We start from the raw sequence: 23,007 nt of genomic DNA, 5'->3' as shown, positions 1-23,007 counted from the left end.
ATTCCAACGTATGACGTGCACGTCACGTGGCGTTTGTCGTGGTGCGGATAACTAACTCGTCAAAGTGACGAGTTTCATGTCTAGTATGCCATTTAGTACTACTTTATAATTTACTTTTTTTCAATGTAATATGTTGAATGTAGATATTATAGGCTTACTTTTCGTTATGTTTTTTTTAAACTGCAGAATATACGAAGATAATAGATTCATTCATTGTTTTTTTTATATAGTGTACAAACGTATAGTTATTAACTATTATACTATAATAGTACTGTAGTCGCTGCAATTTATGTCCTTGGGATTGTAAACTTTAGCCAAGCCATTGAGGGCGCTCGACCGATTCCGAGAACGTGTTGTCGTCGTGATGGTAAACAGTGCAGTAATTTGTTTTATTTTACAAAGATTAAAAGTGTAATTAAAGTAATACAATCAACAAAGTCGTGATTGTTAAGAATGCAGTATTTTTTTAAAAGCCTAATATGTTATTTTACTCATACGTTACCTAGCACCAGGTCTATCTATGAACTAGCTAGCCCAAAGCCTTTTAGTTAGAGGGCTTTAGGCCTAGGCTAGGCTAGCTAGCTACCCGCCGTACGGTAGATAGGTTTTTAGGAAGATAGAGGCCAGGCAAGTAGGCCTAGGCCTAGCTAATTCTGTAATATGCGGCTGAGATGGGTATGGCAACTGTGGTATCTGTACAGCTTAAGACAGGCTAGATGGCCCGAGATAGCCCAGTCATAAGTCTCCCGCCACTAATTTTAAAAATTACAATGCAAAAGATAGGACATTGATTGATTGTACTCTACATAATAATCAGTATGTTTAACAATGTTATGATATTATATTTTAGATGAGATGGAGCTGCATCCAATTCTAGAGGCAGAGGATGTACCCAACTATGATATGTGGTATGTGTTGTCTCCTCGTGGTGAGCCACCAAGTATGCGTGTTGGACACACATGTATCTTTGTGTTGGAAAACAAAGAATCTTCATCTAAACTATTGATTGTGGGCGGAGCAAATCCAAATGGATCCTTTTCTGAAACATATTTTCTAGACTTTAGTAAGTTGTCTTAAGATCTGTCTACACTAGCAAACTTTGTGATAAAAAAATGTGATGTGGCCATATATGGACACGATGTCATATCACTACCATATGTGGGCATATCAATACAAACATATTTGGGAACCTTTCACACTTTTTTGTCGCAATAGTGTGGACAGAGCTTTTCTGTAGATTCGGAATTGTAGGTTAAATTGCTTATTTTATTTTTTTTACTCTTCTCTAGTCTTATTTTCCCGCCTTTTTATTTTTTTCATTGAGGCTTTGCATAATGTGCTATATAAGTATTATTAAATAGTTTTTTTAAGGTAACGGGACGATTCGGCCCTGAGACGATTCGGCCCGGGACGATTCGGCCCTGGGACGATTCGGCCCTGGGACGATTCGGCCCGGCCCTGAGACGATTCGGCACACTTACATTTATGGGCTTTGATATGCATTTATAAGCATAAAATAAGCTTTTTTCCCCAAACTTTATTTTCAGAGAGACTATGGGGTAGCACTACTAGGGATAAAGATGCAATAAAGCAAACATTTTGAAAACATTTTTGAAAATAATCATTTTTTAGTCACGCGAACGATGTAAACAAGTTACGCCCTCTGTTGGCCGCTTGGCGAATGCACGAAATAAACAAGGTTTTCGAAGTAATAAATTGAATATAAAATTACGTTTTTTTAGTAATTTATTATATATATTATATCAACTTTGTCAATATCAATAAAATACGGATTGTTTGAACACCTTTAAAAACTTGATAAATAAAAAAAAAATGAATATGAATTTGGTCTAAAGTGAGACGTTTCGGCCCACAAAGTGGGATGTTTCGGCCCAAAAGTGGGCCGAATCGTCCCACCAAAAGACCTTTTTTTAAGGTGAAAAATTCTTTTCTACTCTTTATTTACCTGATGGTGTATATTTCTTTTCATAGAGAAATATGAGTGGGACATACCAGAATTAAAAGGTTTACAAGCACGATATGAGCACACAACATGGCTAACGGATAATAATGTATATGTGTTTGGTGGTGCTGACATGAATGGTAATCTCAACACTATTCAGAAACTAGACTTGGGTGAGTATGCTGTTAAAATATGGAGTTTAAGCCATTACTGCTCACAACTGCGCTCCCAACAGTTTTAATTGATTTGGTAGTGAGAATGTTGTTATTAAATTTTGCGAGTCAAATGGCATAGCGGTTAAGGCAGGGGCGCCAACAGTTTTAATTGATTTGGTAGTAAGAATGTTGTTATTAAATGTTGCGAGTCAAATGGCCGAGCGGTTAAGGCAGGGGTGCCAACAGTTTTAATTGATTTGGTAGTGAGAATGTTATTAAATTTTGCGAGTCAAAATGGCCTAGCGGTTAAGGCAGGGGCGCCGTTTACCATTCCTAAAAGAGCCAACAATATCAGCATGGGTTCGAGGCAGACTTGCTCCTAGTTTTGGTGGTGGAACAAGTCTATAACAGTAGGACCAATGTACACAGTTATAACCCATGTGCACTTTAAAAAACCCTGTTCATTATTTGAGAGATGAGTAGGGAGTTACCCTGTATCAGAGGGATTACCACCTATCTGATAGAACAGTGATTAATTTACTATTGGTAATCCTTGGCCACATGTGCCTAAAGACCTAAAATTTAAAAAAAAATATGTATTGTAAAAATAAGAATTAAGTATCATATAATAAATTTATATAAGTTTATAGCTTTTATCCAGCTGCCATTTGGGCACTGAATGCTTGTCAGTATACCGTTTGAGAGTGATGTGACATTTTTTTATTGATTTTGTAATGTTAGTTTTTCATTTATCTGTTTTTGTATATCTCAGAGCAAACATAATTTCTATGTATATTTTACATGCAAATGACAATAAATGGAAGTAATTTTCCACTGATGAATGAATGAATGTTTTGTTCAGATACTGATGTATGGACAACACCTGTCCTGTCTGGTATCCCTCCAAGTCCTCGCACCTGTCACACGCATGCAACAGCTAATAATATGATGTATGTGATTGGAGGAGGTGAAACAGGTGCTGAACCAGTAGCTGACAGACAACTTCATGTTTTTGACTCAAGTAAGTCTGTTTATGTGGGTTTTTGCTGATATCTTTCAACATCTATGCATAGAGGAATAATTTAGATCCTTCATGGTCTCTGCTTCAAAGGAATATAGAAAGGAAATTGGCTCTCCCTAAAGATACTGTTCCAATAAACACATGAACTTCTATTTCTGTGTAGTATAGTAAAACCCCTATTAAGGGGACACCTTCAGGACCCATCAAAATGTTCTCTGAATAGAAATGATATAGTGTTAAAACATTCTCGCACCATTTCCATTTGCTTAATTTTCAAGGGATACCTTGGTAAAGGATACCTTGGTATTTTCAAAGGATAACTTGGTATTTTCAAAGGATACCTTGGTATTTTCAAAGGATACCTTGGTATTTTCAAAGGATACCTTGGTATTTTTAACGGATACCTTGGTATTTTCAAAGTATACCTTGGTATTTTCAAAGGATACCTTGGTATTTTTAAAGGATACCTTGGTATTTTTAAATGATACCTTGGAGTTTTCAAAGGATACCTTGGTATTTTCAAAGGATACCTTGGTATTTTCAAATGATACCCTGGTATTTTTAAAGGATACCATTGGTATTTTTAAAGGATACCTTGATATTTTTAAAGGATACCTTGGTATTTTCAAATGATACCTTGGTATTTTCAAAGGATACCTTGGTATTTTCAAAGGATACCTTGGTATTTTCAAAGGATACCTTGGTATTTTTAAAGGATACCTTGGTATTTTCAAAGGATACCTTGGTATTTTTAAAGGATACCTTGGTATTTTTAAGGGATACCTTGGTATTTTCAATAGATACCTTGGTATTTTCACAGATTTGTGTCATGGTGGTGGTTGTGTTTCTACAACAATAATAATCTTAGATTTATTTAAAGCATTGACTTATTAGAAAAGAGATTTCCTGGTTCCGTATGTTATTAAATTCCTAGTACCTGCTTCCTTCTTCTCACCATACTTATAACACTGTAATACTATAACACTACATGGCATTGACCAATATTTTAAATATGTTAGTACCTGTACTCACAAGATTGTGGAGGAAAGTTTACAAACCACTGGTACCTAATTATACAAAGAATAACAAATCTTTTATCAATTTTTAAATCAATATTATTTTTTTAATTATTTATTGATAAAAGTGAATAAGATATATTATTTAAAAATAGCAATTTGTTATGGTTACATGTTTAAAGCACTTGTGCTTATTTTGTATCCCATTCCATTATCATTTTTATTATTGTATTTGTATATGTTTTTTTAATTTTGAATTTTTTATTTTTTTTAATTTTTTTATGGAATAAAAATGTTGATTGATTGATTGATTGATTGGATAAGCAGACTAGGTTTATGATAAGAGATATTTTACTCCTGGTAGAAAAGAGAGAGATTCAATTTTTATTAAATACATGATAATCTATTGGAAACAGATAAAATGAATGTTTACACAAATAACAAATTTAATTCTTCAAAGAAACATTAACATGGAGTCAACCAAAGACCAATGGAAAACCCCCAAAGGCAAGACATGGCCATGTGATGGTTGTTATTGGCAACAAATTGTTCCTCCACGGTGGAATGTCCCGAAACACTTTCTTTGATGACCTGTATGAATTAAACTTAAGTGAGTACTTTATTTCATATACTTATAGTTTCATTTTCATTTAATAAATATTGAAAATGATTTTAAGTAAGCATGGCCATTGAGTCAAAAGTTTCACTTTGATGTTAATGTTATTTCAATACAGGTAAAGCTCTGTCTACACTTTATGTGAAATTTTGATGTGCCTATAAATGGATGATATCATATCACTACCATATTTGAGCATATCACTACCATATTTGCGCACATCACACTTTTTTTGTCAAACTAGTTTGATAGTGTAGACAGAGCTTAATGTCTTTATCTTTAAAAGAGCTGTGAATACATAAAGTGTATATATATGTATATCAATAAGTAATATTTAACTAATCTTTAACTAGAAATCTAAATTGTTATTTTACTGTAAAAGAAACCATTTTTCTTCACTCTATCCAATAGAAACACTGACATGGAAACAAGTACGTTGTAAAGGAGATATCCCATCAGGCCGAGCAGCTCATGCAGCCATATCCTATGGCAACCATATCATCATTTCTTGTGGCATGAATCATACTGGTGCGATGGATGATTTGTATCACTACAATACAGGTAATTATAATAAAATAATTTTTATTCAGAATCTAAATTTGAACATTCATTTAAATTCTTACTTATTATAAAAATTCTTGTCTTGTTTTAATACTGTTTTATTAAGTTTTTAAATGAATTGTCCATAGATACATCAAGATGGACAAAACTTAATATAGAAGGAGCACCCCCATCTTGTCGTTTGGATCATTCCATGTGCATTATAGAATGGAAGTACAAACAAAAGAAAGAAAAAGCAAACTTGGAACATTCTATTTCGAATCAGGTGAATTCAGATTGTGCTACTAACACTCCTCAAATTCAAAAATTGACACTCAGTGATGATCACATAAAAGTTGAGGATGGAACTGTTCATCAAGTATCCTGTGCCAATAGTGTGACAGAAAGTGCCACAAAAGATGTCTTACTACAAGAAAATGCCTCAACTGGTGCTTCTGCAGATGTTGCCTCTTCATCGCCAACAGGAGCAGCAGCGGCCAATGAAATCGACGTAACTGAGCAAACTATAGAGGGGGGTGAAACAGTTTCTAATACAAAAGCTAGTTCGCTAGATGGCAGTTGTATGATGTTGCTCATGTGCGGTGGTATGGACACCCAAGGAGAGATCTTTGATGATACATTAGTTTTAAGACTTAACCTACCAACTTGAGAGGGCAGTAGAAACATCATAATTGATTAAATGGCGCCCTCATGATCCAACTTCAAATGGCCCAAACCAGTTCAGGATCAGTAATAGCGAATGTGAAAGAAATATGTGACAATTTTAACCTCTTTTCTAATAATTTCTAAAGAAAAAACATTTTAAAAATGACCAATGACCCCCCTTCCTTTAGAATCGGCTTGTTTTAAGCATGGAAGGTCACGGTTCACTCACAGCCACGTACATGTTTGGATGTTTTATGATTGATCATAATGATAGCTGACAAAAATATGCCATGTAGTAGCAATATTTACTTCTGTATATCAATTGGTTACAAGTAGATTAAAAGTTAAATAATATATTAGTCCTGTAAATTAATGGTAATTTAAATTAATTAATACAGTTTTGTTTTGAAAAATGTCTGTAAAAAAGGACTAAAATTAGTGAAAGTGAGAGCTTCATATTGCACACTGGTTTTGTTTGCAAATTTAAGTTGATATGAATTGGAAAGTTTTTCCAATTTTGTAAAGGTCTATCATACCATTAAATATTAAAAAAAATTTAATCTGATGTTAATCAGCTGACTGAGCTGAGTAAGGTGTATTGACATCTACTTGGATTTCATACTACCAGCTGTTTGTCTGAACATGTGTCTACCACTTTACATATTGACAATGTGTGCTATATATCAGTGACTTAACTTGATCAGGCGACTTAACATATGATCCCAACTAGGTACAGGCTTGGAGTAAAAATAAGATTCAACACAAATAATATTGTTGGTATCTTTATCTTACATTCAATTTGGGCCTGAAACCTGTAAAAAAATCAGATTCATGAATTTGATTTCACCCCTTTTAGAAAATTAATTGTTCCATAGGCCTGCATGGTTTACTAGCAACTCCTCCCCCTGCACTACTTCCAAATAAAGTCTGGCTATAGTATAACTATACTATGTTATTACAACATTTAATAATTAAACCTTGAACCTGATTGCAACACAATTTTATTGCACCATAAAGGGTCCAAAAAGATAAAAATTATCAGTATCAGTCAGTGTAATTAGTACACTTGCTGCGCTTTTACTATTTGCTGGCACCTCCTACATGTTATCAGTCTGATTACATTTAATTATTAATTCAACCAAATTAAGTAAATTTATTGGTTTAATGATTTAACTATGATCAAACATAGATGATAAAAACTCTCTAGGAACAGAGTAAAGAATATGTTATGATAAATTGTTGTGTAACTGGTAATCAAGCCATCAATGGTAAATATAGTACCACTTTGTTTGCATTGCATAACTACACAAGTTATTCAATGGCCGTAGACAAAGGTATGTGGAATACCTTCATGAATAGACTATGGTGACGTGCTTGTTGTTTGTATGACGTCCAGGCTTGTCAATTATATTGTCTGATTACAAATCTTGGAAGTGTTACAGTTTATTAGGCTTCTTCTTTAGGCTGTATTTCGTATGCTTTCTGTTTTTTAGTGTCAATTTTAAGAATTATTTATTAAATGTTATAAATTAGTCTTTTCAGACTAACTTCCTGTGTCAAATTTACATTAAAACTTTGTCTACACAATGTGATGTGCCCATATATGGACATGATGTTGTCATACCACTACCATATTTGGTCACATCACTACCATATTTGAGCACATCACACTTTTTTTTTGTCAAACTAGTTTGATAGTGTAGAAAAAGCTTATAAGAAATGATTACTTTGTATTTTCAAGGAAAAATCCTTGAGTGTTTTAAGTACAAGGCTTCAGCACTTAACAATATATAATTAGGTTTATACATCAACAAATATATTCCTAAATAAAATTGTGAATGGAATAATTATTAATAGACAGTATGCTGCCAGAGTTTTAATATGCTATCTTTTTTTTTGTGATATACTAGCAAACTTCCAATCGCAGTAAAACCACTTTAAATTGAGGAAAACATTAAGTGGCTTTTTAATAATGTCCTGATTTCCTAATTGCATTAGTTTTGTGTTTTTAACCACATACCTGTTTGTATTATTAATCCCATTGACTGGATTATTGTTGGTCAGTCTCTCCTGCTTTTGTTTATAAATGTGGGCCATGTGGCATTGTACAACAAAAGCATGTGGGCATAATCAGAACCTTGATGCTAAAAGTCTATGTTAACTACAATAGACCCAGTACAATGCCATGTATAAGGACATTTTTTATAAATGGGCCAGATAACCTTTTTATTTTGTGAATGAACAAAATGAATACTGGTGTAAGAACTTAAGCTCTGGCTACACACTATCAAACTTTATGTGACAAAAACATGTGATGTACCCATATATATATATGGACATGATGAAGTCATATTACTACCATATTTAAGCATTTTTTTTGGTCAAACTAGTTTGATAGTGTAGACAGAGCTTTAGCAGAGTAAGTAAATATTTTCCCAGGACAAGGTAATCTAATAATGAAATCAAACATAGGATCTTCTTCAATCTGCAGCATGATAAGGCATTATATATTAAGAGCCTATAAGTTAAGATTTCCTTTATACAGATGTATTATATACAGCTTAAATATTAATTCCCCTATCCCTATAGAACAGTGATGCCATGACTGGCTTTTTTTTGGTGTAGAACATGCACCATAGTGATGGCCCCGAGACATATCATGTTATGGTGACTTTGTTGCTTTTGGGGTCCCAGTACATTTTTAATGTCGAATATATAAATTTAATGTAATTGTCAGTGCCCACTCTTGTATTCTTAAAGTTTACCGAAATTTACTGTCATAATTCAAATATTCCATTACAGTTTATCATTTATTATGTACCTCACATGCTATTGCAATGTCATAACAGTTGATTGAAAGGGATATAAACTTTCCCCTTGTACTTACCGAATACAATGTGACTATTATTTTGGTTCAATAAGGAAGCTATATCCCACTAACAATACTTTGTATAAGCATCCTGTTTCATTTTATACCTGCTTGGTCTAAAATATAATTTGGTAAATTACCAATCCTATAAACAGGCAGATTCTGTGGTGGGACACACTCTGTGTTATGGAAAGTAGAATATGGAGTATGAATGGGTATTCATTCATTTCCTTATTTCGAATAGTACATATAGGCCTATGGTTTTAATTAAATTATTACAACTGCCAAATCCCTCAAATCTTACCCAAACCCTTGGGTCCACCCATAAACTATGTTTAAAATTTGTTAACTAGTTTAATTAGATATATTTTATTCTCTACAGATTTCTCTATCCAATTAGAATTATTGAAACATTTTTTTTTTTAGTTTTTTTTTCTCTTTTTCAAAATAATAATTACTTGGAATTTTATTACAATAAATTCTTCACTAAAGTTTATTGTTGAGAAACAAAAGAGATTTCTTATCAAGATCCTGTTCAAGTAAACTTTAAATTTAATATTAAAATTGTTTCCGCAGCACGGTTAGCGATCCAGAACTGTGAGTAATCCATCAAGAATTAGAGGCTTTAAAAGCCAAAGTTCCTCATCATATTATATTATAATGACAGCAGTTGAATACATTATTACCCCCTTAAAGCAACCGGATGGCCTTTACCATTTCTTTCAGTAAATATAAACACCAAAACCTCCCCTGGTCCTCTTAAACACCAGTTGAAAGTAAAATCCAATTGTTTTTAAAGGGACTAACAGTTTCTGGACTCTCACCCTACTTCCTGTTTTGTGAGGGGCCCTGCAGATTACTTTACTGTTATCTATACTAGTCTGTCTCGTATAACGCAATTAATATACAGCATGGAGATATAATTAGTTTACTGTAATGATTGTGTAATACCTAATGACCAAGCTAACCATACTTTGCTGCAAACTTGGCACGTAAACAGCTTGAATAAATATAATGGTCCCTGGACAATGTCTAGAAAATATGCAAAACTGGTTTCATATAACACTTTAGCAGGATCGAAAACAGAAACACGGTAACACTACCAGTATAAACCATAGTTCATTATTCACTGTGGTGAACTGACACCTAATGATCGTTGCACTCCAATCCAATAAATATTGTAACCCTCCAATATATTGGATTTTGGAGTCCATAGCATAATCATGGATAGCTCCATGGCTATAGCATAATAATAAGCAACCCCATATTAAGTATTTCCTATTTCAAACAGCATACTACTATTTATAATAGTAAGTTGTAATGCTCTTAATACATTAGATTCAGTTATAATACTACTAATGCCGACTGTACAATGTCAATGACATTACAACATTCACTGTAATGTGTTTCCACACTTAGCTAATGTTGCTTTTTATAAGTCTGGACAGTCAGCATATAATTATCATCATCATAGACAAAATTAGACCTGCAAGCGTTGAACATTATCAACATATAAGAGCAAATCAACTTTCTAATGTTCAAATTCTATTAACATGAGTGCACATCACTTATTAGACATAATATGATGGCTTTTTAAATGTCACGTATACAAAATTGAATTTTCCTCTTGTCCAATTTATAAGTTATCGTATCACAGGTGCAGGAATATGAAGTATTGAACAAAATTATGACCACATGATCTGACTCATGTTATATGGTACCTTGTACACATTCACCCACATCAAAACTTGAGTCGTAGAGAGTGGATATTTTGCGCATAGTATATGGTTATTTTGCATATTATAGATCTGGATAGAAATTTATAAAATTTAGATATTTCAGCCAGTTATGTTATGCAATTCTAACGAATGACTGTGGTACCAAGAAAGGGGTGCATTATGATTTAATGAGACTGTGTGCAACAGGAGAATTAGTATGATAATGATGATGATTATGATTATTCTGGTACTGTGTATAAATGATGATGATACTGATTGATGATTAGACTATTATGATAATAATGATTGTCTATGATCAGCTCACTGAAGAATTTAGTAAAACATAAGGGAGTTTTTATATTTGCAATAACCTACAGTACATACTAGCTGTGCACATACACAAACATTGTAATTTGCTTCCTCATTCAAATTCCTCAACACTAATTTTTTCACTACGTATATTTCCTATATTCAGCGACATCCTAAATCTTGAGTGCCTCATAGTGAAAAATCTGACTGGGATAGATTAAAATATGTATCATTTCTACACTTTTTTAGATGGAGAAAAAATTGTGAACATATAACAGGCCTGGTCTTTTAAGGCGAGCGAGTGCGATCACTCACCTAATACACTCCTAAACTGCCCTTGAGGAGTGCAATTTACAACACGCTTAAATTTGGCAAACTTCTACAAACCAAGATACCAACAGCACACCTATAGCATCCCTGGATGTATTGAGGAGTGCAATTTTTAGCACACCTAATTTTCAAAAGACAAGGCCTGATATAAACGGTCTTGGAGTGACAAAATGTTCAAAAGTTACTACAGCAGTTTAAGATATTGTCATCTGTAACAAAACTAATAAAGGATGCATGATTTAGAATTCTATCCATATGCTACAGGTAAATCCACTAGACGTGTATATACTGCTTATTGTAAATTATGCACAAATATAGACAGATGATACAAAACAGATTGTTCTTAAATACAAATGTTTTTATCCTAAAATATTTATTGCTTCTTTCCTTAAATCTGTACAATATTATGAGTAACTTATTACCATATACTTTCTTCACCATTTAAATTGATCATCCATTTTACTACCGTACAATACAAACGAGAAATAAATTTAATCCTACAAAGAAACCAACAAAATAAATATTAAATGTCAAATTATAGAAGGCATGATGACTACTTGTCCACATTTACAGTGAATTACAGGTACTAAATTATTCTATTACATAATATTTAGAACAAAGAGACCTAATAAATTTAACGCTGCTAACAAATAATTTCAAGTGAATTTTTTTGTAATTCTTTTAAAAATGTACATTTTTTTACTTATAGTAATATACTAATAGTAATATACTATATCATTAGTAGGGCCTAATTGAATTTTCTGACAAAACAGCTATAAAACAGTATATTAAAAAGAAACCTTTACCTTTAATAAAATCAACACAGCATATACCAAGTATATTAATTAGTTATCCGCTTGGTAGAGCGGATAACTCCTTGTTACTGTATGGGATCAATATTTTTTGGTTATCCGCAACTTAGTTGCAGGATAACCCATGTGATTGTAAATATCTTTTTTTTTCATCATCTTTGTTCTTCTTTCTTTCCCGGAATTTTGTTGCACGCATATCTCTCACCCTTGTCAACATAAGATTGTATAACTTTGTCATAAGATTGATCTGTAGCTGTAGATGTGCAGGAAACTTCGTTATATGACGTTAGAGTCGCGTAGCGTAAGTTACGCGCGATTTTATGAATTTCAATGTTTGGTCATAGATTATAAACCAAAAGTCATTTTGTATTGACACTTGGTGAAAATTTAAGTCATATCAAGGGCAAACTTTCTATGGATTAAAAATGACATGTTTCACAAGAAGTTACGCGCGCACGCGCATTTAAAATTTAAAAATGCGCAAAATTAATTTCTAATCAACTTTCTACGCTGATCATGACATTTTAAACATGTCAAAAATTCCCACGCGCGCGAAAAAAATTACGCGTAAGGTGCGCACGGAGCATGAAAATCATGTGTTTTTTTCTTGAATTATGATTTTACAGCCTTTCTTAGTCATTTTAAAAAAGATTTACATCATTTCAAATTAAAATGACGTCATACGAACACGTTGATTTAGACCATTTGCGCGCGTTTTAGTTGCAAAAGTGACAACAAATTGTCAAAATTAAGCCTATTTTTAATCTATTATAGCTCCTCAGGATCATCCACGACCCCCAATTTTTTTAATTTAATATGTAAGCAGATATGTTGTAGATATGAATTCATGCAGAACCTTTACCACTCGGATGTTATGACGTCATCGTATGGCCACACGAATGTAAAATATAGGATTTTTTACTCTTTCGTTATTGCTCATCAAATTCAACAAAGCGCTTCTAGATTATACGTATTCCATTTCCCCCGAAATTTTAATATTGTCTACGTTAATCAACTATCTTTCGCATGAATTAAAAATATTTTAATTTTTATGACGTCATCATGTCTAAAAACGTAAATAACGTGGGTCACTTATTTTCATCTTTACAGTAAATTTCAATCTGTTATAGCTCGTCAGAATAAAAAGTGATAATCATGATTAAAACGTTTTCTGGAAGCTATTGGATTGTAGATACGAATTGATGTGAATATTTTGCCAATCAGATGTTGTGACGTCATCATATGGCCAGTTGAATTAAAAAAGTCATATTTTCATCTCTTGCGTAAAAGTTCATTGCGTTTAAACGAGAGCGCATCTCACTTTTACGTGCCCAAAATTCTTCAAATTTGTTTTAATGTAAATTTTTAGATAATTATCTTCTAAAATTGTTATCTTTATATGTCAATTTGATGACGTCATCGTGTTAAAAATTGGATTTAAAAGATGGGTCTCGTAATTTTGTCTATGCTACACTGTATATAACATATACAGTTTATTCTGTAAAATACTGTAATATGGTGTATGCTACATAATAGGTACAATTCAGCACTGTAAACATATTTATTTCATGTCATAGGATGGCATAATAATTGTCGAGGTTCATATAGTTAAGTATGTGCATGTTGCGTTTGCGCGGATAACCCGAACTCGTCAAAGTGACGAGTTCAAATCTAGTTTTCTGTATTATTCTTGGATCCTTCCTTCCTTTTTGTGAGTCGCGTTTCTCTAAAATGTGTAAACATAACATTTCATAACTTTGACAACATATGGGCATTTACGTGAAGTTGTGCACCTCCTATTTTTGAATGACGTCATAGTTGCGCAACGTGACTTACGCGCAATTTTATGAATTTCAATGATTGATTATAGATTAAAAACCAAAAGTCATTTAGTATTGACACTTTGACAAAATTTAAGTCATATCAGGGGCAAACTTTCTACGGATTAAAAATGGCATGTTTCACAAGAAGTTACGCGCGCACGCGCATTTAAAATTTCAAAATGCGCAAAATTAATTTCTAATCAACTTTTTATGCGTTTCTTGTCATTTTGAGCATGTCAAAAATTCCCACGGGCGCGCAATTTTTTACGCACGCGGTGCGCACGTAGCGTTAAAAACATATTTTTTTCTCTTGAATTATATTTTTCAAGTCTTTCCTAGTAATTTTGAAAACAATTTAGACCTTTTCCAGTTTAAATAACGCCATACGAACACGTTGAATTAGACAATTCGTGCGCGTTTTTTATGAAAAAGCTTAAAAAATCGTCAAAATTATGTCTTTTTTTAAACAGTCATAGTTTCTAAAGTAAACCGTGAACCGTTTATTTTTATTACAAAATCTAGAAGTTGATGAGTTGTAGATATCGGATCATGCATCGATAAGGCTAAAAAAACATTGTGACGTCATCGTATGGCCACACGAATGTAAAATATAGGATTTTTGTCTCTTTCGTTATTGCTCATCACATTCAATGGAGCGCATCACGCTTATCTGTATTCCTTTTTCGCCTAAATTTATATATTGTGTAGGTCAATCAACTTTCTTTAGCATGAGATAAAAATATTTTAATTTTTATGACGTCATCGTGCCTAAAAATTTTAATTACGTGGGTCATTAATTTCATCTTTACAGTAAATTTTAATCTGTAATAGCTCGTAAGAATAAAATGTGATAATCACGATTAAAACGTTTTCTGGAAGCTATTGGATTGTAGATACGAATTCATGTAAACATTTTGCCAATCGGATGTTGTGACGTCATCATATGGCCAGTTGAATAAAAAAAGTCGTATTTTCATATTTTGCGTAATAGTTCATCACATTTAAAAGGGTGCGCATCTATATTTTACGTATTCAAATTTCTTCTACACGTTAATATGTTGTTCCTGAGATAATTTCCTCCAGAAATTGCTAATTAAGTGTTTCATTTTGATACCGTCGCCATGTTAAAAATTGGAATAAATGGCGGGTCCTGTAATTTCACCTATTCTACACTGTATGTAATATGTATACAGATTATACTCTTTGCATGTATATACTATATGACACAAATTGACAGAATTCAGCACTAACAGCATATCATATTCTTCAGTTCTTGTCATAATGCCATAATCTTTATCTGTGTGCAATATTCCAACGTATGACGTGCACGTGGCGTTTGTCGTGGTGCGGATAACTAACTCGTCAAAGTGACGAGTTTCATGTCTAGTTAAAATTGAGTCTATTAATTAAAATTATTAAAACATTATACTAACACTAGTACAGTATATAGTATAGTAGTGGTGGTAGGGGATCTGAAAACTAATACAGTTTACTCCAACAATATTCAGTGTACAAGGCTATTTTGGCGGCCTAACAAATGTGCGAAATCACAGTGAGTTTTAGAAATAACACAAGTAGAGTTTAAGTAACTGGTATAAGAGTAGGCACAGTCAATTCAAAGGTGGGATTTAGTTTCTTTGTGCAATATACGAAGACTTATCATTTAGACTAAAAAAGTATTAACTAAGTATTGTTAGAGAAGTTACTACAATTGTGTATGTCAAGTTTATCCATTCACTAAAGTTTAAAATGCAAAACTGTATATTAAAGATGTACTGTCTGACGTGAAATTTGAAAAACAACCTCAACAGTTCAGCAAAGAATAGGTCAAAAATGGTTCATTTTGCCAACGTTTTGTTTGTAGATTTTATCAAAAAGATAATAATAATCTGTTAAATAACTTGAAAAATTACATTAAAAATTGATGCAATCTTTCTTTGAAACACATCAAGAAAAAATGTATTAAATTAAATAAGTACTAATTGAATTAGTAACTCCTTGCTATATATAGTCTTTACATCTTTTTTATTTATCCGATCAAATTCTTTAATATCACCAGTACGGCCTTTCATCTTCTCCGATCCTCCAGTAGGAGAACGACGACCAATCAGCATTGCCGTCTAGACTGGTGTATGGATTTAAACCAACGTTCTCATCCGTGTTTGCACAATCTCCCAATTCCTCAGCCTTTACCCTGTAATTCAAACCATCATTATTATCCCAAAACTCACCCGATTCGCACTTGTAACAAACGCAGAATTCAAATCGTTCAATTCTTTGATTCGTAGGCACGTTGAATTGAAACGAAAATGTATCATACTTGTCGGATTCGCTGCTATGAATAGAACTGCCAATCGATTGCACAAATGTAGCACTAAAGTCTGTGAACGATTTCCACCTGTCAAAGGTCGTGCGAAGAAACACTTTCTTCTCATAAGATATATTTTTTACTTTTAAAGTGCCCATTACAATTAAACTATCTTTCACAACAATATTTTCAAGACAAACATTTTGATGTTCCAATTGTTTCCTGAACTGTAAATAGTTTGAAGCGGGCTGGTCAAAACAAGGCACATATTTGTATGTAAATGAAGGCTGCGGTACAGCATCCTGCGTTATCATCTCCAAAACAAGTGGACTCAATAAAGGTGGAGTATCACTTGATTCTGACATAACTTTTACGCGTGTAAGTGCAAGTCCTTGTGCAAAACGTACTCTCTTTCCCTCAGTTGCTGCTCGACCTTTATTTTTTTTTAAAGATGATAAATCGGGAACATCATGACCTCGCAAACATGATCTTAATGGTCCGCTATTTGTGCGACTCTCGAAACTCGTCTGCATTGTTTTGGAAAGCGGCGCCATCTGAATGTTTAAGTCTACTTGTTTTCGATTAATATTTGCGAAGTTGGAGAAAGTAGAAATTGGCGATGAACAACTTAATGTGGTCGGACTGGATGTCAGCAGCAGCACAGATTCAACTGGCATCTTCTCTTCAACTGCACACCCTGTAGTGAAACAACAGTTAAAAATATATTGTTAAATTTAAAAAAAAATTACAGTACTGTATTTACAATAATGTGTCTTGATTTACAATGTGTCTTAGCTTTAAATTGTCTAGGACTTTGGTAGAGGGGGGTGGGGGGATACGGGATAGTATACCAATTAATTGCCCTTCCAAGGGTGTAGAACATGGCCCTAGTCTACTGAGTTCAATTTAGTACAGAGAGATAGGGTAGGCCTAGGCTAGCTAGTATTAGTAAAATGGTAGGCCCTAACTAGGCTTCATACACTCTATTTATTTAGTTTAGGCTACTTTCTTTAAAAGCTAGGCGAGGCTAGATAGACCCGTAGTAGCATAACTAATAGTAATACTACTAGGCAAATTGCTTACCTTATTTGTGTTTGATATACACTTACATGCCGCATAATCCAAAATACCGGCTTTAGAATAATTTAAAATGATGGCCTGATGATTCTTTCGCAATCTATATCACTCTCTACAGAAAATAAAAAAATCTAAAGTTGAAACAAATGACCCTTTAAAAAATAAGTGGATCATACTAATAGTATTGAGGATCTATTAAAAAGAAAAACATTTTTATCTGTTAAATAAACAAAGTAATAACATATGTATACATACATATTATATTTTAAAAATGTAAATATTGTAATTTTATATTATAAATTATATAAAATATCATTATTTTAAACATTTTAAAACATTATTTTAAATCATCTACACAATCAAATAGTGGATACAACCCAATATGCAAAGCGTGTTCACGTGTACTGAATGGATTTAGCCAATCAAAAGAAGGAATACCTCGTTCCATAGCGATGTCATCGAACATTTCAACCAATCAGCGAGATGAATTTCTTATAAGCAACCGTGGGTATTCCTATCCTAGCCTAGCCTGCACAATTGATAGACTTGTGTCCATGCCATGCCATGAGTATATTATACCAACCTTGGTTCTACCATGAATAAAACGTAATCCATGGTTCTAAAGTATTTAATTGTTTAATTTGGCCCTAATACTACTATTACAAAATAAAGTTCTACTGTTAGTTTTTAGATATAAAGCAAAACATCTAGCTAGTAATGTCTCTGCGAAGTTGGCTACTACTTTATAGTAATTCAGACCCTAATATCTGATATTCAGACGACAGTTTGATTAGGCACTACGTTTGCTTTGTCTCTACACCCCTGTTATATTATATATTTTCTGTTATGTAGACTGATTTTATGCATCAACTTATTAAGGAAAATTCGTTTTCATTCTACAATAAAAACGAAATGTAAACAAAAAAAATCCATTTTAAATATAGTTATACTGGGGCAGGTGCACTAATACGAATCAATTTGGATCAAAAATGATTTTATGTTATTTAAGAATGTCGCCCTCTAGGGGTTAAGGATACGGCTGAGCGAGCAGGGGAGAGGGAACAAATTTGTCATCGCGAGAAGAGAAAAAAAAGATACACACACACGATCGACACACCGAAAACACGACGACGATCGATCATCATCACTACTCTCTCCATTCAGCAGCTAAGTAGGAGGCCTAGACTAGAGAAGATAAAGAAAGCTGGGCCCGTGTACTCTCTGTTGATTTATATATTTTTAGATCTTATACATTACCAAATTGAATCAAGTACGTGAGGTAAGAACATTACTCTTCTAGGCCTAGCTAGGCCCCTAGCCTAGATAGGCTATTTATTATAGGCCTAGGCCTAGGCCTACGTTGTTCTTAATTGTTCACACACAGACATTCATTCATCATATTCAACATGTCATGGTCATCATGATGATATTGATAGGCTGGCCTAAGTAGGCTAGCTAGGCCTAGGATCTAGCTAGGCCTACACAATATATGATCTCAACTCTCAGTCTCATTATATAGGCATAGGCCCCATGCCTAGGCCTAGACTCTGACTAGGCCTAGGCCTACTATTACTACAGATTACTACCACTACTACTACTACCTACCTATAGGACTATTAAAAATAAATAAGAAAGGCCTGCATACTATTACTATTATTATTATTAGTCTTGATATTAAGGCTAGACTAGGCAATATTTATTAGTATTTGTTACTAGGGAGAGTGTGTTATTTATTGTTTCAGCAATCGCAAAACCTGGGAAACATGAAATATGATCCATATTTTTCATAATATTTAAGTTGTTGTTTTATCGATAACGAAACCAACACATTGACAGTGGAGTGCACTTACAAATGTTTTGACACGACATAACACATGTTTTTAAGTAGAGGATGAATCGTATAAATGCTTAGTTCTAGATATTTTTGTAGTAATGCAATTTATATAATTGTTTTATCCTAACTTTCAAACTCTACACTATCAACGATAGGCAACAGTTGTTTAATATTACAAAGTGCGTACATCACAATTTTTGTTGAAAATGAAATTTTCAACCATATAAAACTGTACATGTTAATATTGTTAGTTGGTTCTATAATATTAATAGATTATTGAAAAATGTCTGCCAGCTACTATTTCAGTAATTAAGCCACTCTTATGTGACACTTGAAAGCCTAAGTATACCTACTTATAATATTGAAATGGTAGGAAGTATATAGTATGGTCATTTGTTTAAAAAGTTGCTGGCTACTACTGTAAATACTTAAGCCATAAACTTAATTGTCAACTAATTCTATGAACTGTTTTAATTACATTTTCATCTATACCAGTAACAGTTTTATTGTATTATACTTCTGTTTTTACTAAACTGTTATAAACCGAGTACAGTCATTTTACCAATTATTCAGACATTTTTTATTTAAAAAAATTAGTTTCAATTTGCAAGTTGCTTGACTTTTTAAACTTCTGTATAAGTTAATTATATATTTTTTAAATGGTCAAAAATGTCATCAAAATTACCAAGTGTCCACTTAGCCAAAGTGTTTTGAGTTAAATAGTTATACACTGACGGTTTAGTGTGGCTTCTCACAAACAAAGATTTAAAATCTGTCTACACTATGAAACTAGTTTGACAAAAAAGTGTACTCATCAAATATGGTAGTGATATGCCCATCTATGGTAGTGATATGCCCAACTATGGTAGTGATATGACATCATTTCCATGTATATGGGCATACATTTTGTTGTCAAATAAAGTTTGATAGTGTAGACAGAGCTTTAAACATGAAACTGAAACTTCTTTTTTTTTATTTGGCCTAATAAATAAATGTTGAATTGTTTTCAATTACAAGAATGGAAGTAAAGACAGGAGAGAACTTGTATTAACAGTTCTATGAATTCCCATAAGTACAGACTCAGGTGTTGAGTGATAAAGATCAAAATTAGCACAAGTGCTTACTGTTCTTGTGAACACTACACTACCATCTGGCAAACTATTTTACAGAAAGAATTCATAATGCGATGTTTTTTTACATATAAAAAAGTAAATATTTCAAATTGTACAGTAGTTTTTCGTCTACTTTAAATAAATGAAATTCAATTATTAGATTTTTAACATTTATTTAATAAATTTGTCCTATATTGAGAAAATTGCCATGATCATATGCCTTTGATTACTAGCTGCAATATGAGTATGCTTCCATACATGTTTGATCCAAAAAAATGACTGGGGTAATAATGTTACCCCAGTCATTTTTTTGTTCAGCGCTTAGACTTAGAATTTTCACAACATTAGGCATTATATAAATTCAGGATATTATTATTATTATTTTACTTTTCTTGAATAAAAAGTGATTTTAGATGTTTCTTCTAGCACATATATTTTAAGGTAATAATAATCTCAGCATTTTTAAACACAAATTTGTACAACTGAGTTCAGCAGGATTGAAAACTAATGTTACTTGATTAGGTAGTAACCTTCAAAGTATGGCTTTCATGTGACATCATTTTAACAGCTTGTTATCAGACCATTTGCTTTAATTCTAAATTGTATACACTAAGCATGACACTAAAGCACGAATCAGTGTGTGCTTACTAACTTGTTTACTTTAGACAAAGTCTACTGGTTGAATGAGAAGTGGAAAGTTTGCTTGCTGTCCTTGGTAAATGTGTCTTGCATTCAAAAAATAAAATTAATTTTATAATCGAAAAAATTCTCTTTCTTTCTAAATACCATGATTAAATTAACGTACATAATTTGGTAATAATATTTAATATACCAAAATAAAAGTACAGTATAGATACAAATTAGACCTCATAGTTTAACAAACCCAAAACAGTTTAGCCTTGTTTCTATTGATTTAGTTACTAGTACATATGGTACTTTTATCATAGATACAGAAAGTGCAATGGTTTACTGTACAATGATTATTTCTTTCATGAGTAGTACAAGGTTAAACATAAAAGACTTTTGTTATTTTTAAAGACAGTATTATTAGAGCATTCAACTTAATTTAATTAATGATCATTTTATAAAATTAATATTAAAAAACATTGGTTTAAAGTAATAATTGTAACAATAACAGTTTCATTATGTAATAATAATAATAAAAATAATCAAAATGTCTATTTCGTGCCTAGTTTACCTGGATAAACCAACAATAGCCCTTTCTCCTCAGATAACAATAAAATGAATTCTCATTATGTAGAGGAAAAATAGGGATACTGGAAAGGAACTGTGGATGGACTCTTCTAAAAATATAATATAGTAAGAATTTTTGAAGCAGGGTTTTTTCGTTTCAATTTGTTTCGTTTAATTTAAACAAACATACGTATTTATATACAGTGTATAATATATTTCTGTTTTAATTTCTGAATAATTATGTATGCCATTATTTTATCGCATATTTAGTGTCCATTTCATAATTATTTATGTACAACTATTTAGCTTAAAAAATTATTTTTGGAAAAACAATTAAAACAAATTATTATTGAAATTACTTAAAGTATTAATATTTTTACAATATTCCCTGATGCCATTGATGGATAATATTAGTACAAGGATAAAAAACATTCATTTTAAAGATACATTAGGGATTACAATAGCCTCATAAAATACAGATTTACTTAGCATACTGTCTGTTGCTAAGTCTCTCTCCCATTTCTCTAGAATCGGTTTTTAAGTCACATCCTTTATATAATGACTGCTGACTCAGCATAGAGTATTTTAATGCAACAGGATTGAAAACACATTTGGTAGCTCTGTTAGTGTTACTAAATAACTTGGTGATTCTTTGCATAACTTTTTGGTAAAAACATCTTGTGACGTTTTCTCCCAAACCCTTCCCACCATGCATCGCGCATGCTATTTGCGATAAGCCGTATACTTTTAGTACTAATGGTAGTAAATTACGTAAGTAGAAAGGGACATTTATTTTTTCCCTTGCGATGTCACTGTTTGTTGCACTGTTAATCTTATTACCTTTTATTATATTTGATAGTTCAATTGTTAATCATACATAATTGTTGGTTTTCAAGACAAAATTTGATCACACCCTTTGATAAGTGACCGATTGGCCGGTAAAGGGGAATTCCATTTTCCCCGAGCAATACTATTTATTACTACTGTATTTTCTATCCAGAGACGATGATAAACATGGTTATCTTTTTTATTATCTATTGCACATCATTGCATTGTAAAAGGGTACAAAGTGTAGACTTTGATAATAATGCTTACTGTATTTCATTTTTTAAAACTAGTGCTTATTATGTACAACAATCCAGTTCGATTCTCAGTACTGTATAGATTTTCCCAATATAAAAAAAGAGAAAATTCCATAATACAACATCACATGTGTTTCACATATCACGTAGTATCATAACCTTATATGATACAAGCACCAAATGCGACACTGTATTAAAGAATTTTTTTATGATACTGAGCAAATATTTTGTGTGTTAAATACAATAATACCAATTTGTTTAAATATAAAAAATATAATATGTTAATTTAAATAATGAATGTTGTACAATAAATGTATCGAATATTTGACAGTTCATGCTATCTGTTTAAGTTATTCATAGAAGCGTGAAAAGCTCAACAAATTATAACATCTCAAGATACCATGGGGAGGGTATAGTGATCTGACTGTTGACTAGTATCTGGCCCCAGTGGATTCAGTACTTGAAGTCAAGCAAACAATTTACAGCGAACTCCAGTAATAACTAAAAAATAATGAATTAAATTTCTATGACTTTATTAACATAATATTTTGATTACATTGTA

The 23,007-nt window shown here is 32.4% G+C and overlaps 3 protein-coding genes across 10 annotated transcripts in view; 2 read left to right on the top strand and 1 right to left on the bottom strand.

Annotated features, from left to right (window-relative positions):
- The first annotated feature begins 350 nt into the window (after positions 1 to 350).
- On the top strand, positions 351 to 8,011 carry LOC144836959 (uncharacterized). Of its 4 annotated transcripts, none has more exons than XM_078691907.1 (7): positions 351 to 367; positions 851 to 1,063; positions 1,993 to 2,136; positions 2,981 to 3,139; positions 4,616 to 4,765; positions 5,183 to 5,332; positions 5,461 to 8,010. In XM_078691907.1, the coding sequence occupies exons 2-7, from the start codon at positions 856 to 858 to the stop codon at positions 5,979 to 5,981; spliced, it is 1,332 nt and encodes a 443-aa protein (XP_078548033.1). In that variant the 5' UTR covers positions 351 to 367; positions 851 to 855; the 3' UTR covers positions 5,982 to 8,010. The 4 variants fall into 4 exon arrangements, with proteins under 4 accessions (XP_078548033.1, XP_078548034.1, XP_078548036.1 ...); XM_078691908.1 differs by having other exon boundaries at positions 356 to 411; XM_078691910.1 differs by having other exon boundaries at positions 359 to 379; positions 5,461 to 8,011.
- A 7,182-nt stretch (positions 8,012 to 15,193) lies between these two features.
- Positions 15,194 to 17,370, bottom strand: LOC144837002 (protein phosphatase 1 regulatory subunit 3B-like). Its single transcript, XM_078691968.1, has 2 exons — positions 17,230 to 17,370; positions 15,194 to 16,843 (listed from the first exon to the last, which is right to left on the bottom strand). Exon 2 carries the CDS (start codon positions 16,821 to 16,823, stop codon positions 15,891 to 15,893), a length of 933 nt encoding a protein of 310 aa, XP_078548094.1. The 5' UTR covers positions 16,824 to 16,843; positions 17,230 to 17,370; the 3' UTR covers positions 15,194 to 15,890.
- Positions 17,371 to 18,467: 1,097 nt separating this feature from the next.
- The window catches only part of LOC144837257 (prominin-1-A-like), a 34,817-nt gene continuing 30,277 nt past the window's right edge, over positions 18,468 to 23,007 (top strand). For 3 of the 5 annotated variants that reach the window (XM_078692300.1, XM_078692298.1, XM_078692296.1), the window contains exon 1: positions 18,468 to 18,502. The gene's annotated coding sequence lies outside the window, so the exon portion shown is untranslated. The remainder of the gene's footprint in view (positions 18,503 to 23,007) is intronic. The other 2 variants (XM_078692295.1, XM_078692297.1) reach the window with 2 other exon arrangements.

The sequence above is a fragment of the Antedon bifida genome, chromosome 3, assembly GCF_963402885.1.
Source record: "Antedon bifida chromosome 3, ecAntBifi1.1, whole genome shotgun sequence".
Lineage (NCBI taxonomy): Eukaryota > Metazoa > Echinodermata > Crinoidea > Comatulida > Antedonidae > Antedon > Antedon bifida.
The sequence above is the reverse complement of the archived record's forward strand: the minus strand, read 5'-3'. Positions and strand labels throughout refer to the sequence as shown.

What these genes read in the sequence shown, in the direction of transcription:
- LOC144836959 (XM_078691910.1), top strand. Translation starts at nt 856, where the DNA reads ATGGAGCTGCATCCAATTCTAGAGGCAGAGGATGTACCCAACTATGAT. An exon ending in AACATATTTTCTAGACTTTA is followed by an intron (nt 1,064 to 1,992) that starts GTAAGTTGTCTT and finishes TTCTTTTCATAG; the next exon opens with AGAAATATGAGTGGGACATA. An exon ending in TTTGTATCACTACAATACAG is followed by an intron (nt 5,333 to 5,460) that starts GTAATTATAATA and finishes AATTGTCCATAG; the next exon opens with ATACATCAAGATGGACAAAA.
- LOC144837002 (XM_078691968.1), bottom strand. Translation starts at nt 16,823, where the DNA reads ATGCCAGTTGAATCTGTGCTGCTGCTGACATCCAGTCCGACCACATTA.